This window comes from Mustelus asterias, chromosome 8 (assembly GCF_964213995.1).
Source record: "Mustelus asterias chromosome 8, sMusAst1.hap1.1, whole genome shotgun sequence".
NCBI classification, from domain to species: domain Eukaryota; kingdom Metazoa; phylum Chordata; class Chondrichthyes; order Carcharhiniformes; family Triakidae; genus Mustelus; species Mustelus asterias.
This window is the reverse complement of record NC_135808.1, coordinates 53,555,625-53,570,182: the sequence shown is the minus strand read 5'-3', so window position 1 is coordinate 53,570,182 and position 14,558 is coordinate 53,555,625. Positions and strand designations below refer to the sequence as shown.

Sequence of the window (14,558 nt, the reverse complement as noted above, 5' to 3'; positions counted from 1 at the left end):
TCCTGGAGCAGATCGCTAGTCTGTCGCCAGGGGATTATAGCTTGAGGGGGCGCCACTCTACATCAAGCATGGCTGACCAGGAGTCTCTCCCATTCATACCGCCAGCCATTGGCATGTTTGGAAGGATTTGCAAGTTGATACTCAACCTGTTTGACCGCATTATGAACGCACCTTCCTTGGCCGTCAGGTCCCGGGGTGGGACTCGAACCCGAAGCTTCTGGCTCAGAGGCAGGGATGCTGCCCCCTGTGCCGCAAGACCCCCTAGGGTTCACAGGGCATAGCCATTAATCTAATAGCTTCCATCAGGTTCGACAGTTGAATCACCGTCTATTTGTCATAGTGAGTGGTGAATAAAACATTTCTAAAGCACCAGCCAGACCTTAGCTGGGGTTTTTCCATTCAAATGTGGACATCACACATTTTAGGTAGGATGTCAAGGCCTTAAAGAGGGCATGAGGACAATGTAGCAGAGTGGTAGCAGGGATGAGAGCTTTAGATACGTGAAGGTTTGAGAAGCTGCTTTGCTCCAAAGAAGATTACAGGAAGATTTAAGAAATGTGTTCAAAAAGGTGATGGCTTTTGGAAGAATTATTTGTAATGACAGGAGGACAGTAACCAGAGGACCTGGAGTTAAGATCCTTGATAAAAGAAGCTGGGGGGGTGGGATGGAGACGAGGAGAACAGTTTTACACAGTGAGCTGTTTTGGTTTGGTGAGCATTGTTTAAAGCTGGGGAAGGGATTTAAGGGGATTGGATATGCACTTGAACAGGGAAATAAGCAGGGCTCTCGGGACAGAGAAGGCAAATTTAACCAATTGTCAAGAAGTCCTGCACAACTTCAGTGAAACACTCGGGTCAGTCCAACTGGCTCGTGTGCACAATTCTGAGGGTGGAAGTTTTGACGAGGGCAAGAGATTGACTAGACGGTTCCCGGAATGAGGGACTACAAAGAGATAGTGGCTGGAGAAGTTGTTCTTCACAGGGGAAAGAAGACCCAGATGAGAGTTGATAGAGGTGCTTAAAATTCTGAAGGCTTTCACTTGGAGAGATAAAGGGAAGCGATTTCTGATGGCTGCATGAGAGGGCACAAATTTATAGCAATTGGTAAAAGGATCAGAGGTGTCTCCAGGAAAAAATGGCTTGACACAGCCAATGGCTAGGACTTAAATGATTTCGTCAATAAGGAGCCTTCAGGAAGGAATTGGATTCATACTGAAAGGAGAAGAATTAGAAGGACGTCGGGAAAGAGAGGGACTAACCAGATTGCTATTTCTGACACTTCACAATGGGTGGTTTGGCCTCTTTCATACTGTCCAATTCAAGGAATTGGATGACTCTTTCAAGGAACTAGCACAGGCAAGATGGGAGGAACACCTCCTCCAGTGATGTTTTAATGAAATTGCTGGTGGTGACTTTTTAAGGCACCCTCAGAACAGACTCGCTTTCACAATGAACCAGCTTTTAAAGTGCAGTGATTGTTATGCAGACAAATAGAGCGACTCATTCTGATACAGCAAGGCCCCAGTGAGGAGGAGAACCAGTTACTCTGCTTCTCGTGACGTTGGCCGGGGCAATGAAATAGAGCTTGGAATGGGCAGGCACCCTCAGCATAATACCGTCCACTCAATGTTACGTGCTCGAGTCCTGCAATGAGGTCGAACTCAGAGATATTGTTGCAGGAGTTCCTCAGAGCAGTAGCCTTCAGTCAGTCATCTTCAGCTCCTTTAGCAGTGACTTTCCCTCCGGCGTAAGGCTTGGTGCTGTTTGCTGGTGATTTGACAACGTTCAGCTCTATCCTCGGGTAATGAAGCAGCCAGTATCTGGCTACAACACCAAGTGGACAACATCCAGGTTTGAGGACACAAGTGGCAGGTAAATTCACACGATAAAGAGCTGATTAATAATCCTCTCCAACAACAACCCAGTCCAACTAGCCGTCCCTGGTGTTCAAGATCACCGCCATTCCTATGACCCCCTCCGCTATGAACATCTTCGGGGGTCTTGAGTTTATACTGGATCAGTTCGTAGACAAGATGGTCACCGGAGCTGGGCAGAGGCTGGGTCATTCAAAATGATTGAGTCGCCTTCAGAATCCCCTCAAAACCCCCTCAAACCTCCTCACCTTCTACATAGCTCAAATCAGGGGCATAATGAGATGCTTGTCACTGTTCTTAATGGCTGTAGCCACCATGACAAGGGTGCCCTTATGCATGAGTCGCAAACAGTTGGTTTGCAGGTGCAGCAGGTAATTAAGAAGGCAAATGGAATTTTGTCCTTCATTGCGACAGGGATGGAGTTTAAAAACAGCGAGGTTATGTTGCAGCTGTATAAGGTGCTGGTGAGGCCACACCTGGAGTACTGTGTACAGTTTTGGTCTCCTTACTTGAGAAAGGATATACTGGCACTGGAGGGGGTACAGAGGAGATTCACTAGGTTGATTCCGGAGTTGAGAGGGTTGGCTTATGAGGAGAGACTGAGTAGACTGGGGCTATATTCATTGGAATTCAGAAGAATGAAGGGGGATCTTATAGAAACATATAAGATTATGAAGGGAATAGGTAAGAAAGAAGCAGGGAGGTTGTTTCCACTGGCACGTGAAACTAGAACTAGGGGGCATGGCCTCAAAATAAAGGGGAACAGATTTAGGATTGAGTTGAGGAGGAACTTCTTCACACAAAGGGTTGTGAATCTTTGGAATTTCCTACCCAATGAAGCAGTTGAGACTACCTCATTGATGTTTTTAAGGCAAGCATAGCTAAATGTTTGAACAGTAAAGGAATTAAGGGTTATGGTGAGCGGGCGGGTAAGTGGAGCTGAGTCCAGGAAAAGATCACCCACGATCTTATTGAATGGCGGAGCAGGCTCGAGGGGCCAGATGGCCTACTCCTGCTCCTAGTTTATATGTTCTTATGACACACCTGAGGCCCTACATCATACAGGCCAGAACATTCCACCTGACTGGGATCCTTAGCCTGGCCTCAGCATCCCCAAATGGTCTGATGCAGGTCATTTACTCCGACTCCAGTCTCGGATCAAGTACAACCGGGCAGAATTTGCTGTCGTCAAGCCCTCGTTAGATATTGATGTCAATCAGAGGTGGGACGACAACTGTTCAGCCTCCTGCACACACAAGGCTTCACACTAACTCTGCCTTTTAAAAAAAGTCTTAATTGGGATGTGGATGTCACTGGCAAGGCCGGCATTTATTGCCCATCCCTAATTGCCTCAGCTCCTGGACTGATTAGGCCATTTCAGAATCAACCACATTGCTGTGGGTCTGGAGTCACGTGTAGGCCAGACCGGGTAAGGACGGCAGATTTCCTTCCCTAAAGGACATTAGTGACCCAGATGGGTTTTTACGACAATTGACAATGGTTTCATAGTCATCATTAGATTTTTGCTGAATTCAAATTTTACCATCTGCCATGACAGGATTTGAGTATCACCCTGGGTCTCTGGATTACCAGCCTAGTGACAATACCATTCGGCCACCATCTCCCCAAAAGTGCCTCCTTCTTAAGTAACAGAGAAATTCAATGAGCACAGTCCCTGTAATTTGTCCTTATTTTAACGTGCCTCTCTTTGTGGTGGTTTAACAAAGAGCACTTCAAGGTCTAACCTCTGACCCATGAGCTTGACATATTTAGCCATTCCTCTACATATTATTCTGATGTAAGGTGAGGAACATGTGGGCAGTTACAGTGAGTGCCGAATGTGTTGTCTCCTCAAAGAGGTACGATGCTGTGATCCTTGTGGATGTCGGTGAGAGCATCCCAAGAGCTGGAGTTCCAATGGATATGACAGGCTCCAACAGCAGGAGAGTGTCTGCACCAATGAAGAACATCTATATCTGGAGTACCAGAGGTTGCTGAAGACAATAAACAAAGTGATAACTCTGTTGGAGAAGCACTTGCTGGCAAGAAATTGAGGTTGAAGACAGGGCGGTAGTGTGAAGAATGGTCCGCGGAGAGATAATAATGATGAATAAAGCTTGTGGGTTCCCACATCAAGACTTGTAATCCTGATTAGCATTCTACTGAATACTGAGGGACATTTGCATTGTCTGTAGAATCTTCCTGTAGATGAGAAGTTGAACCAAGGCTATTCCGGGGGATGTTGAAGATGCCATTTTGAGATAACGTGGGCTGCACAGTGGCACAGTGGTTAGCACTGCTGCCTCACAGCGCCAGGATCCTGGGTTCGATTCCCAGCTTGGTCACTATCTGTGTGGAGTCTGCACGCTCTCTCCATGTCTGTGTTGGTTTCCTCCGGATGCTCCAGTTTCCCCCCACAGTTCGAAAGATGTGCTGGTTAGTTAGGTGCATTGGCCATGCTCAATTCTCCCTCAGTGTACCCGAATAGGCACTGGAGTGTGGCGACTAGAGGATTTTCACAGTAACTTCATTGCAGTGTTAATGTAAGCCTGCTTGTGACTCTAATAAAATAAACTTTAAAACTGGAGTACAACGTCCCTCAAGTGCCAGCATCAAAAACGGATGAACTGGTTCTCCATCTTTTAGTATTTGAAGGAGGGTCTCACTGTGCTCAGATGAAATCCACCAGATCTCAAAAATATGGAAAACATATTGCGACATGCTCCATCTTTCTTGCGATGAGGCAAAGAAAATGCTGCCTCTTCCCTCGGTCTGTCACTTGTAGAGTTGCAGAGATTGCAGAGGCCTCCATGACCCATCGAAGTCTCTCTGAACCCTGTTCCTGAATCCTTGCTGAAGACCAGCAGCAAGACTTTATCAGAGGGGAGGCATTGCTCGGTGAGCAGATGAACAGGGTAATGTAGTTACTGGCTCTAACTTCAGGCACTGCTAACCGATGACTGAGAAAGCAACGCAAGTTTTGGTAGCTGTGCAGGGGGAAATCTGTGACCCTAAGCCCACACCCTTCTCCCCTCCCCCCGCCCCCAGTCCTAATATCATTCAGGCTTATTGATCCATGAGCAGATACCATTCAATTTAAATGCCAACTACCAAATTACAACTGTGCACAAGCTGAAAGGTCACTTAACATTGTAGTGACTTTCTATCTGTGGCTAATGAAACACATACAGGTGTGAGAATGTGCAGCCAATTGATCAAGTCTTGTGATACACTATTAAGCTTCTCATCTTCGGAACTGAAGATGCCAAGCCCCTACTATTTATCAGGGAAGATCATTCCAACGCTGACTACCACCAAAATCTTATAGACAACAGCCATTCTTGACCAACCATGGACCCCCTCAAGGTGCTTAGACTATTGTGGAATGAAACTGCTTGGCACAATGTTATCCTGGCTGGCCCCAGGCCGCAATATGAGGGACCCTACAATGACAATTGACCTTTCAGCTTCTCCATAATCACAATGAGAGGGGGTGGAGATGTCCTTGAAGAGTTGTTCAAATTGGGAGATCCGATTAGTGTCTGGCTGTGCAAAGTGGCCCGTAAACACTCACCAGTGGAGTTGGGAGTGGACGGGGAGTTGGCTTGGCTTCCTTGAGCTGTCGCGTTTGTCGCAGTTACCGCTGTTTTGGCGGCGTACAGATTTGCCTCCTCCTGGAACTTGCCTATGTTTTTCTTGTACCGGATTCGCTTGTTACCAAACCAGTTTGATACCTGCCGGGGGAGAGGGGGAGGGGTTGAGAAAGAGACAAAAAGGAAAAGCCATCAGTGTGCAGTGGGAAGTAGACACGCTGACGGGTGTGCCATTCACTGAGGATAATGCATTGGTTATTAACATGGCTTAGTACAACATTGAGGCTTTTGTATCTAACTGTTTGCCTTTGGTATGTGGCCTGTTCAGCAGAGGATGCTATGATTTCTTTCTATGATTTCTTTCTATGCTATTGGGTGGATCAGCTTGTTTCATTTGGGGCTGCTTCAGAAATGAGTGGCCTGACAACCACATAAAACTGGCCCTTTGCCAGAACAACACTCTTCAGAGAGCCTAGCTTCAATCACTATTTCTGATCATATTTCAGTCACAACGTCCATACAACTGTAATTTGGGAACTATTTCGTATGGACAAGGCGCAGGCCCATAAAATAACCTGGTGGCAACTTCTTTGGTAACTTTGGTGGAGGATCATTGAAGTTCTGAGGAAATTCACAGCAATAGTCTGTCATGGTCAGTATTTACCATCTCATTGTGTGATTCTGAGTAGGCTTAATATGAATGCGAAGGATTGGAACGGAGCTCCGGCTGCATCTACTGTACAATCCCATTGCTCAGTTGTCTTATTATGCCAAGGAAGACCGTCATGTTCTGGCCAGCATTTATCTCTCAACTAATATCACATTGCTGTTCGCAGGAGTTTGCTGTGTTCCAGTTGATTGCTGCATTTCCTGCATTAAATCAGTGGCTACACTTCTAAAGCATCACTGACAAGAGATGTTTTGTTGAAGCTTTTCATTCTGCCCTCATCAGGACACACACAAGAATACCAAATTTCTAACAATCACACCAATTTTTTAAAAAGCGGCATCTCGGCCTTTTGGCTAGGATGCGGGTGGGATCAAGCCTTGGGGGCGGAGACGTCTGCCTATTCCAATCAGCTTGGCTCATGTAGATCAGGCCCAAGACAGGGTAAAGGGTCGCATACCCTGTCTTGTCAGCTTGGATCGGAAATGTCTCAACTTGTTGAGACTCTGAATTGGACTTGATTTGATTGAATTGGAAAAGTATATTAAAAAAATTTTTTTACTGCAGGAGAAAAGGCGGCTGATTGGCTGGCAAGTCACAGCTCATTTACATTTGCTAGGAGCAACATATATTCATACACACAAACTCATTCTCTGCAAACAAAAGGAATATGTTCAAGGATTGTGCCTTTTTTGGATTACCGGGAAACTTGGGGAGCTCATAGTTCCCCACGGCAATGTCTCAACCAATCAGTATCAGCTTCCCAACCCTTTTCTTCTGTTGCATAAATTGTTGCGGTTGTTTAAAATTTGGCATTCTTGTGTTTGTCCTGATGAGTGTAAGATGAAAAGTTTTGGCAATATGTCTCTCTTTTCAGCAATATTCAAGTTCTGTATATCAAAAGCACTTCATTGGCAGTAAGGTACTTTGAGATGCCCTAAGGAAGTGTAAGGCACTATATAAATACAAATGATTTCTTTCATAGCCAACAAGGGGAACCTCAGCAAGTTACAAAGTGCTCACTATTTGAATTTTTGTATATTATCGAGTCATTATTGTTCATCAGAATCAGAGAAGGTGATTGACTGGAATTGAAGCATATTGGAGTATGTTTTTAAATTCAGGAATAACCTAACCACGTTGGTTTGAGCTTGCAGAAGAGAATCTAAACATCGGATCTACCAAATGGACTTGTCTCTCCCAAGGAAATGCCTCCGTATCTCGCCACTGCCCCGTGGGAGAGGAAGGAAGAGGAAATTATAGCTCTCTTAATCTCTATTGTTGAGTTCACTTTGGCACCACCAGCATGGAGAGGTTAGGGTTTATGTCCTAACACACAAGAATGACCTTAATAGAAGATGTCAGCACAACTACTTGCCCAGTCAGGCAAATTGAGACGAACAGTCAAGACACATAGGATGCAATATTGATGTGGCTGAAGTCTTGGACTGAGGCCACAATGTGGGAAACAGAGGCCGGAGCAGCTGAAAGGGGACACACCTTCAATTCCTAGAGCGTTGACATGACTGAGAAACAAGAATGGCTACTATTGGAGGTTCAGGCACACTCTCGAACATAATCCATAGCTGAGCCATTGACCGGAGAGGTCCAGCCAGACAGCCTAAGAAGTCGAGTAAAGAAAGGCTTTTGAAAAGCTCAACCCTGCTCTGAGCACAGACCCTGATCCAGTTTGTGGTGGCTGTTGGTGAGTTTCCACAGTGCATCAGGCAGAGGGTTGGGGCTGAAGTCATTGACCCCGATGAGGAACGCTCTGCCATTTACCTAAATTTACCCATGGAATTCAGTCCGGAAAAATGAGAGGTAATGCATTTGAGGAGAGTAAACAAAGCCTGGGAATACTCAATAAATGGGAAGATATTGAGAGGGATAGAGGAAGTGAGAGGGAAGTGCATATCCACAGGTCCTTGAAGGTGGTAGAACAAGTGGTCAAGAAAGCAAATGGAATGCTTTCGTTCATTGAACAAGGTACTGAATACAAAAGCAGGGATGTAATATTGGAACTGCATAAAACACTGGTTAGGCCACAGCTGGAGTTTTGTGTACAGTTCTGGTCACCACATTACAGGAAGGACATAATTAATCTGGAAAGAGTGCAGAGGAGATTTATTAGAATGCTGCCAGCGCTTGAAAAATGCGGTTATGAGGAGAGATTGGATAGGGTAGGTTGTTTTCCTTAGAACAGAGGAAGCTAAGAGGTGACCTAATTTAGGTGTACAGGATTATGAGAGGCCTGGAAGGATAGACAGGAAAGACTTGTTTCCCCTAGCTGAGGGGCCAATTACCAGGGAGGCATGGATTTAAGGCGATTGGAAGAAGAATGAGAGCAGATGAACATAAAATTCCGAGAACTAGGAGCCGGAGTAGGCAACTAGGAGCCGGGGCGGCACGGTAGCACAGTGGTTAGCACTGCTGCTTCACAGCTCCAGGGTCCCGGGTTCGATTCCCGGCTCGGGTCACTGTCCCGTGTCTGCGTGGGTTTCCTCCGGGTGCTCCGGTTTCCTCCCACAGTCCAAAGATGTGCGGGTTAGGTTGATTGGCTAGGTTAAAAAAATTGCCCCTTAGAGTCCTGGGATGCGTAGGTTAGAGGGATTAGCGGGTAAAATATGTCGGGGTAGGGCCTGGGTGGGATTGTGGTCGGTGCAGACTCGATGGGCTGAATGGCCTCCTTCTGCACTGTAGGGTTTCTATCTATCTATCTATGAAACTCAACCCCTCAGGCCTGTTCCGCCATTCAACACAATCATGGCTGATCTCATCTTGCCTTCACCTCCATCTTCCAGTCTGCTCCCTATAACCCTTCATCCCCCTACTAATTAAAAACCTACCGATCTCCTCTTTAAATTAGTTTAATGTTCCAGCATCCACTGCCCTCAGGGGTTGAGAATTCCACAGATTCGCCATCCTATGAGTGAAGTAAGATTCTCCTCATTTCTGTTTTCAATCTGCCTTAGCCTAAAACCATGTCCTCTTGTTCTAGAATGTCCAACAAGAGGAAACATCTGCTCTTCATCAATCCTGTCAATCCTCTTTAACATCTTATGTGCCTCAAATAGATCTTCTCTCATTCTTCTAAACTCGGCATGTATGGGCCTAAACTGTTCAATCTCTCTTCATAAGACAAGTCCTTCATCCCTGGCATCAATCTAGTGAACCTTGTCTGAACCGTCTCTAATGCATTTACATCCTTCCTCAAGTAAGGGGACCAAATCAGTGCACAGTACTCCGGTACTCCAGATGCGGTCTCACCAAAGCCCTACACAGTTGCAACAGCGCTTCCCTACTTTTATACTCTATTCCATTGGCAATGAGTGCCAAAATTCCATTTGAATTCCTTATCACCTGCTGCACCTGCACACTAACTTTCTGTGATTCATGCACAAGGACACCCAGATCCCTCTGCACTCAAGCATTTTGGAGTTTCTCTCCATTTAAATAATAAGTTGCCTTTTTATTCATCCGACCAAATGGATAACTTCCCACTTTTCCATGTTAAATTCCATCTGCCAAATCTTGGCCCACTCACCGAACCCATCCATATCCAATTGTAAATCTCTTATTTCCTCATTGCAACTTGCTTTCTCACCTAGTTTAGTGCCATCTGCAAATTTGGCTATGGTAAATTCTATCCCTGCATCCAAGTCATATAGATTGTAAATAGTTGGGGCCCCAGGACCAAAATCTACGGCACACCACTAGTTACAGCTTGCCAACCCAAAAAAGACCCATTTATCCCCGCTCCCTGCTTACTGTTGGTTAACAAATCCTCTATCCAAGTAATATATTACTCCCCACCTGTGGCAGAGATAGGATGTCAGTGTTGGAGAATAGGATAACTCTTCACTGAAACTGTCTGAGTCCATGTGAAGTTTACGATGCACATTCACCACAACGAACAATGGCACCTCCTACTAGACAAATGCTGCATCTCCATTACCCGCAGTGACACATGAAGCTCTCTACAAATGGGGTTGCCACTGGACTAGAACCTTGGCCCCAGAGAAAAGAAAATCTTGCATTTACATGAGACATTTTTGTAGATGGGTGGGGTGGGGTGATCTTCCAAAAAAGTTCTAGGCAGCAAACTAGCGTGAAGATTGCAGAATTTTGCAGTCTTTTTTGGGGTGAGATAAAAAATGGAACCTTACTTCACTCTGTCAAAGAAAATGAAGCCAAATCTGTTTTCCACCAGTCGGGGCAGGGGGCAGGGTCTAAGCTCACCAAAAGCCGGCAGACAGCAGCAGAGGGCGCCATTGCACATGCTCAGATCTCTGTGATCTGTGAATCAGCCTCCCCCAGCTACTGCCGATCTCTGCTACTGATTGCCCCCCCCTATGCACGCCCACAACCCCCAAATGGGCCAATTGCCCCTGCCCCCACTACTGCCGGGCTCCGCGACCGAAACACGCCCCCACACCCTCCGTGCACAAACCAGATGATCACTGATTGCAGGATATGCAGCATGTCTCCCCCCCCCCCCCCGATCGGCCTGCCCCCTCAGGTTCTGTCTCCTCCCCATTGGCCTCACGCCCTTGGCACGGCCCGGTGCCTGGTGGGCAGTGCCAGAGTGCCTGGTGGGCAGTGCCAGGATGCCAGGCTGAGACTGCCCTAGGGCACCCACCCCTCTGCCCCTGACCTCCCGGGGCGGCCTCAATGGCCTCCGGCCCTACTGGTGAGGCCATCTCATCAGGGGAACATGCGTGATACCTACAATGGGACCATACATGATCCTCGCCAGAGAGAACCTTCACTGGTGAGGCTGCAGAGGCAAATGAGCCCGAATGATTCTGTTTTGGGCTCACTTGTAATATTTAAATCTTCATTACCATTGGATTTAAATAGTACAATCAGCCTTGTGCCCTTCTCAGGAGGTGAGGGGGGCATTGCGAGTGGGGAGTGGTGTAAAACCAGGAGAGACAGTCTCAGAGCTGGATCATTTAGGACTGAGATGAGGAGGAATTTCTTCACTCATAGGGTGGTGAATCCTTGGAATTCTCGAGAACAAAGGGCTGTGGAAGCTTAGTCAAGACAGAAACCGATAGATTTCTAGATACTCATGACATCAAGGGATAAGGGGATAGTGTGGGAAAGTGGCATTGAGGGAGGTGATCTAATCGGATAGCGGAGCAGGTTTAATGGGCCGAATAGCCTGCTCCTATACTCCTATTTTCAATTACCACAGGGCAATCCAAAGTCCTTTCTAGCACTGGCATGCTTTTGAAGAGTATAGCCACCGTTTCATTGCAGAAAAGTTGCCAGCCAATTATACGCACAGCAAGATCCCAGGAACAGCAATATGAGAAATGGTAGTGACGTTGGTTGAGGGATGCTGGGGGGGGCCGGGGCGGGGGTGGGGGGGGGGGGGGGGGGTGGGGGTGGCGTGGGTGGGGGTGGAAATCCTGTGCTTCTCCCTGAGATAGCGGCACGGGATCTTCCACGTGCAGAGGGCAGAACGTTCTGAGAACAGGACCTTCAACAGTGCAGCACTCCATCAACACTGCACTGGAGTGTCAGCCCCAGATTAGATCCTGAAGTTTTGCGAGTGGGGCTTGTGACTGGAACTAGCTGAACCTGTGCCCACACAGATATGCAAGGAAGCTGTTCTAAAGCTGCAGAGCTTATTAGAGAAGAGGGTTTTAGCTTGTTGTTGGGGTTATTCCCCACCCTCTCCTCCTTGAGCTGAGGGAGTCGCCCTTACCTGTGCCACGGTGATGCTACATTTCTTTGCCAGTTCCTCCTTCGCCTCCTCGCTGGGGTAGGGGTTGCTGAGGTGAGAGTAGAAATACTCGTTGAGGATCTCTGTCGCCTGCTTGCTGAAGTTGCGCCGTTTTCTCCTGAAAGTAAAAACATTTCAAACAAAGAAAAGCAAGTGGGGAAGCGGTCCTATTGACTTGCCCCCGTTCTACATCCCTGAAACCACTGGTCCCAGCCTCCTACACCCCTCACTCCCACAACAGTGGTCAGCACTGCTGCCTCACAGCACCAGATTCAATTCCGGCCTCGGGTCACTGTCTGTGTGGAGTCTGCACGTTCTCCCCGTGTCTGCGTGGGTTTCCTCCGGGTGCTCCGGTTTCCTCCCACAGTCCAAAGATGTGCGAGTTAGGTGGATTGGCCATGCTAAATTGACCCTAGTGTCAGGGGAATTAGCAGGGTAAGTGTGTGGGGTTGCGGGAATAGGGCCTGTGGTCAGCACAGACTTGATGGGCTGAATGGCCTCCTTCTGTCCCTGTAGGCATTCTATGGTTCTAACACAAGGCAGCTCTCTTTAAAACTCCCCACTGAGCTGCCACTGGTGCCACCAAACCCTCTCCGAACTCGCTCTGAGCATTGCCCTAATCGTTCCCCCTCCCCACCTCTCACCCCTCAGGGGATCTACCTCCAACACAGCCACCTTCACCCTCCATGCCAGAGACTCACATTTATCAGTGTATTTATCTCCCCTTTCCATTGCTACCCACTATAATTGGGTGGCAGCACCACTTCTGCACCTCGGTGGTTTGAGATGGTGAATGACTGAGGCCATTCAGGGGTCAAGCCCATCCTATACTAGCCCCCAGGCAGTCACATTGCAACATGGTGCAGCAGATAAGAATTACAGAGCAGGAACTCTGGTCAAGTTCCTTTTACTTCATTCTCCTTCCGAAGACCCATCGGAATGGTCCTCAAAGTTGCCCAAGCTCAGTACATTTTGGAGATTAAACCCTATCCCGCATGCCACCAGTGAGTTACCAGTGGCACCACAATTAGTGCTCAATGCCAACATATACTCCCAACCGGCTGGTACCAGCATGGGAAGCTGAGGCATCTGCGCCAGGATGATTTGGAATGTAGACACAGCGAGCGGAATTTTCCACCTGCGCTCGCCCCAAGACCGGAAAATTCCGCCCAAGGTCAACGGACCGTTGCATGGTCCCTTCCCGCCCACTACGATTCCCGTGGTGGGTGGGACGGGAAGATTCTGCCCAGCAGGTCGGAGTGACACATACGGCCATTTAATGACGTGCTGGCCCAGCCCTGCTAGAAGCAGTTTGGAAAGGCTGTAGTTCAAGGTTTACACAGTAAGAAGTTTAACAACACCAGGTTAAAGTCCAACAGGTTTATTTGGTAGCAAAAGCCACACAAGCTTTCGAGGCTCTGAGCCCCTTCTTCAGGTGAGTGGGAATTCTGTTCACAAACAGAACTTATAAAGACACAGACTCAATTTACATGAATAATGGTTGGAATGCGAATACTTACAACTAATCCAGTCTTTAAGAAACAAAACAATGGGAGTGGAGAGAGCATCAAGACAGGCTAAAAAGATGTGTATTGTCTCCAGACAAGACAGCCAGTGAAACTCTGCAGGTCCACGCAACTGTGGGAGTTACAAATAGTGTGACATAAACCCAATATCCCGGTTGAGGCCGTCCTTGTGTGTGCGGAACTTGGCTATCAGTTTCTGCTCAGCGACTCTGCGCTGTCGTGTGTCGCGAAGGCCGCCTTGGAGAACGCTTACCCGAATATCAGAGGCCGAATGCCCGTGACCGCTGAAGTGCTCCCCAACAGGAAGAGAACAGTCTTGCCTGGTGATTGTCGAGCGGTGTTCATTCATCCGTTGTCGCAGCGTCTGCATAGTTTCCCCAATGTACCATGCCTCGGGACATCCTTTCTTGCAGCGTATCAGGTAGACAACGTTGGCCGAGTTGCAAGAGTATGTACCGTGTACCTGGTGGATGGTGTTCTCACGTGAGATGATGGCATCTGTGTCGATGATCCGGCACGTCTTGCAGAGATTGCTGTGGCAGGGTTGTGTGGTGTCTTGGTCACTGTTCTCCTGAAGGCTGGGTAGTTTGCTGCGGACAATGGTCTGTTTGAGGTTGTGCGGTTGTTTGAAGGCAAGAAGTGGGGGTGTGGGGATGGCCTTGGCGAGATGTTCGTCTTCATCAATGACATGTTGAAGGCTCCGGAGGAGATGCCGTAGCTTCTCCGCTCCGGGGAAGTACTGGACAACGAAGGGTACCCTGTCCACTGTGTCCCGTGTTTGTCTTCTGAGGAGGTCGGTGCGGTTTTTCGCTGTGGCGCGTTGGAACTGTTGATCAATGAGTCTAGCGCCATATCCTGTTCTTATGAGGGCATCTTTCAGCGTCTGGAGGTGTCTGTTGCGATCCTCCTCATCCGAGCAGATCCTGTGTATTCGGAGGGCTTGTCCGTAGGGGATGGCTTCTTTAACGTGTTTAGGGTGGAAGCTGGAGAAGTGGAGCATCGTGAGGTTATCCGTGGGCTTGCGGTACAGTGAGGTGCTGAGGTGACCGTCCTTAATGGAGATGCGCGTGTCCAAGAATGCAACCGATTCCGGAGAGTAGTCTATGGTGAGCCTGATGGTGGGATGGAACTTGTTGATGTCATCATAGAGTTGTTTCAGTGATT

The 14,558-nt window shown here is 47.8% G+C and overlaps 1 protein-coding gene across 4 annotated transcripts in view; it reads right to left on the bottom strand.

Moving 5' to 3' along the window:
* LOC144497876 (pre-B-cell leukemia transcription factor 1-like) overlaps positions 1–14,558 on the bottom strand; it is a 486,513-nt gene that overhangs the window by 175,737 nt on the left and 296,218 nt on the right. For 3 of the 4 annotated variants that reach the window (XM_078219311.1, XM_078219314.1, XM_078219315.1), the window contains exons 5-6: positions 11,851–11,986; positions 5,449–5,608 (exon numbers count right to left, since the gene is read on the bottom strand). In XM_078219311.1, coding sequence (XP_078075437.1) covers positions 5,449–5,608; positions 11,851–11,986 — 296 coding nt within the window. Of the gene's footprint in view, positions 1–5,444; positions 5,609–11,850; positions 11,987–14,558 lie in introns of all 4 variants that reach the window. The other variant, XM_078219312.1, reaches the window with a different exon arrangement.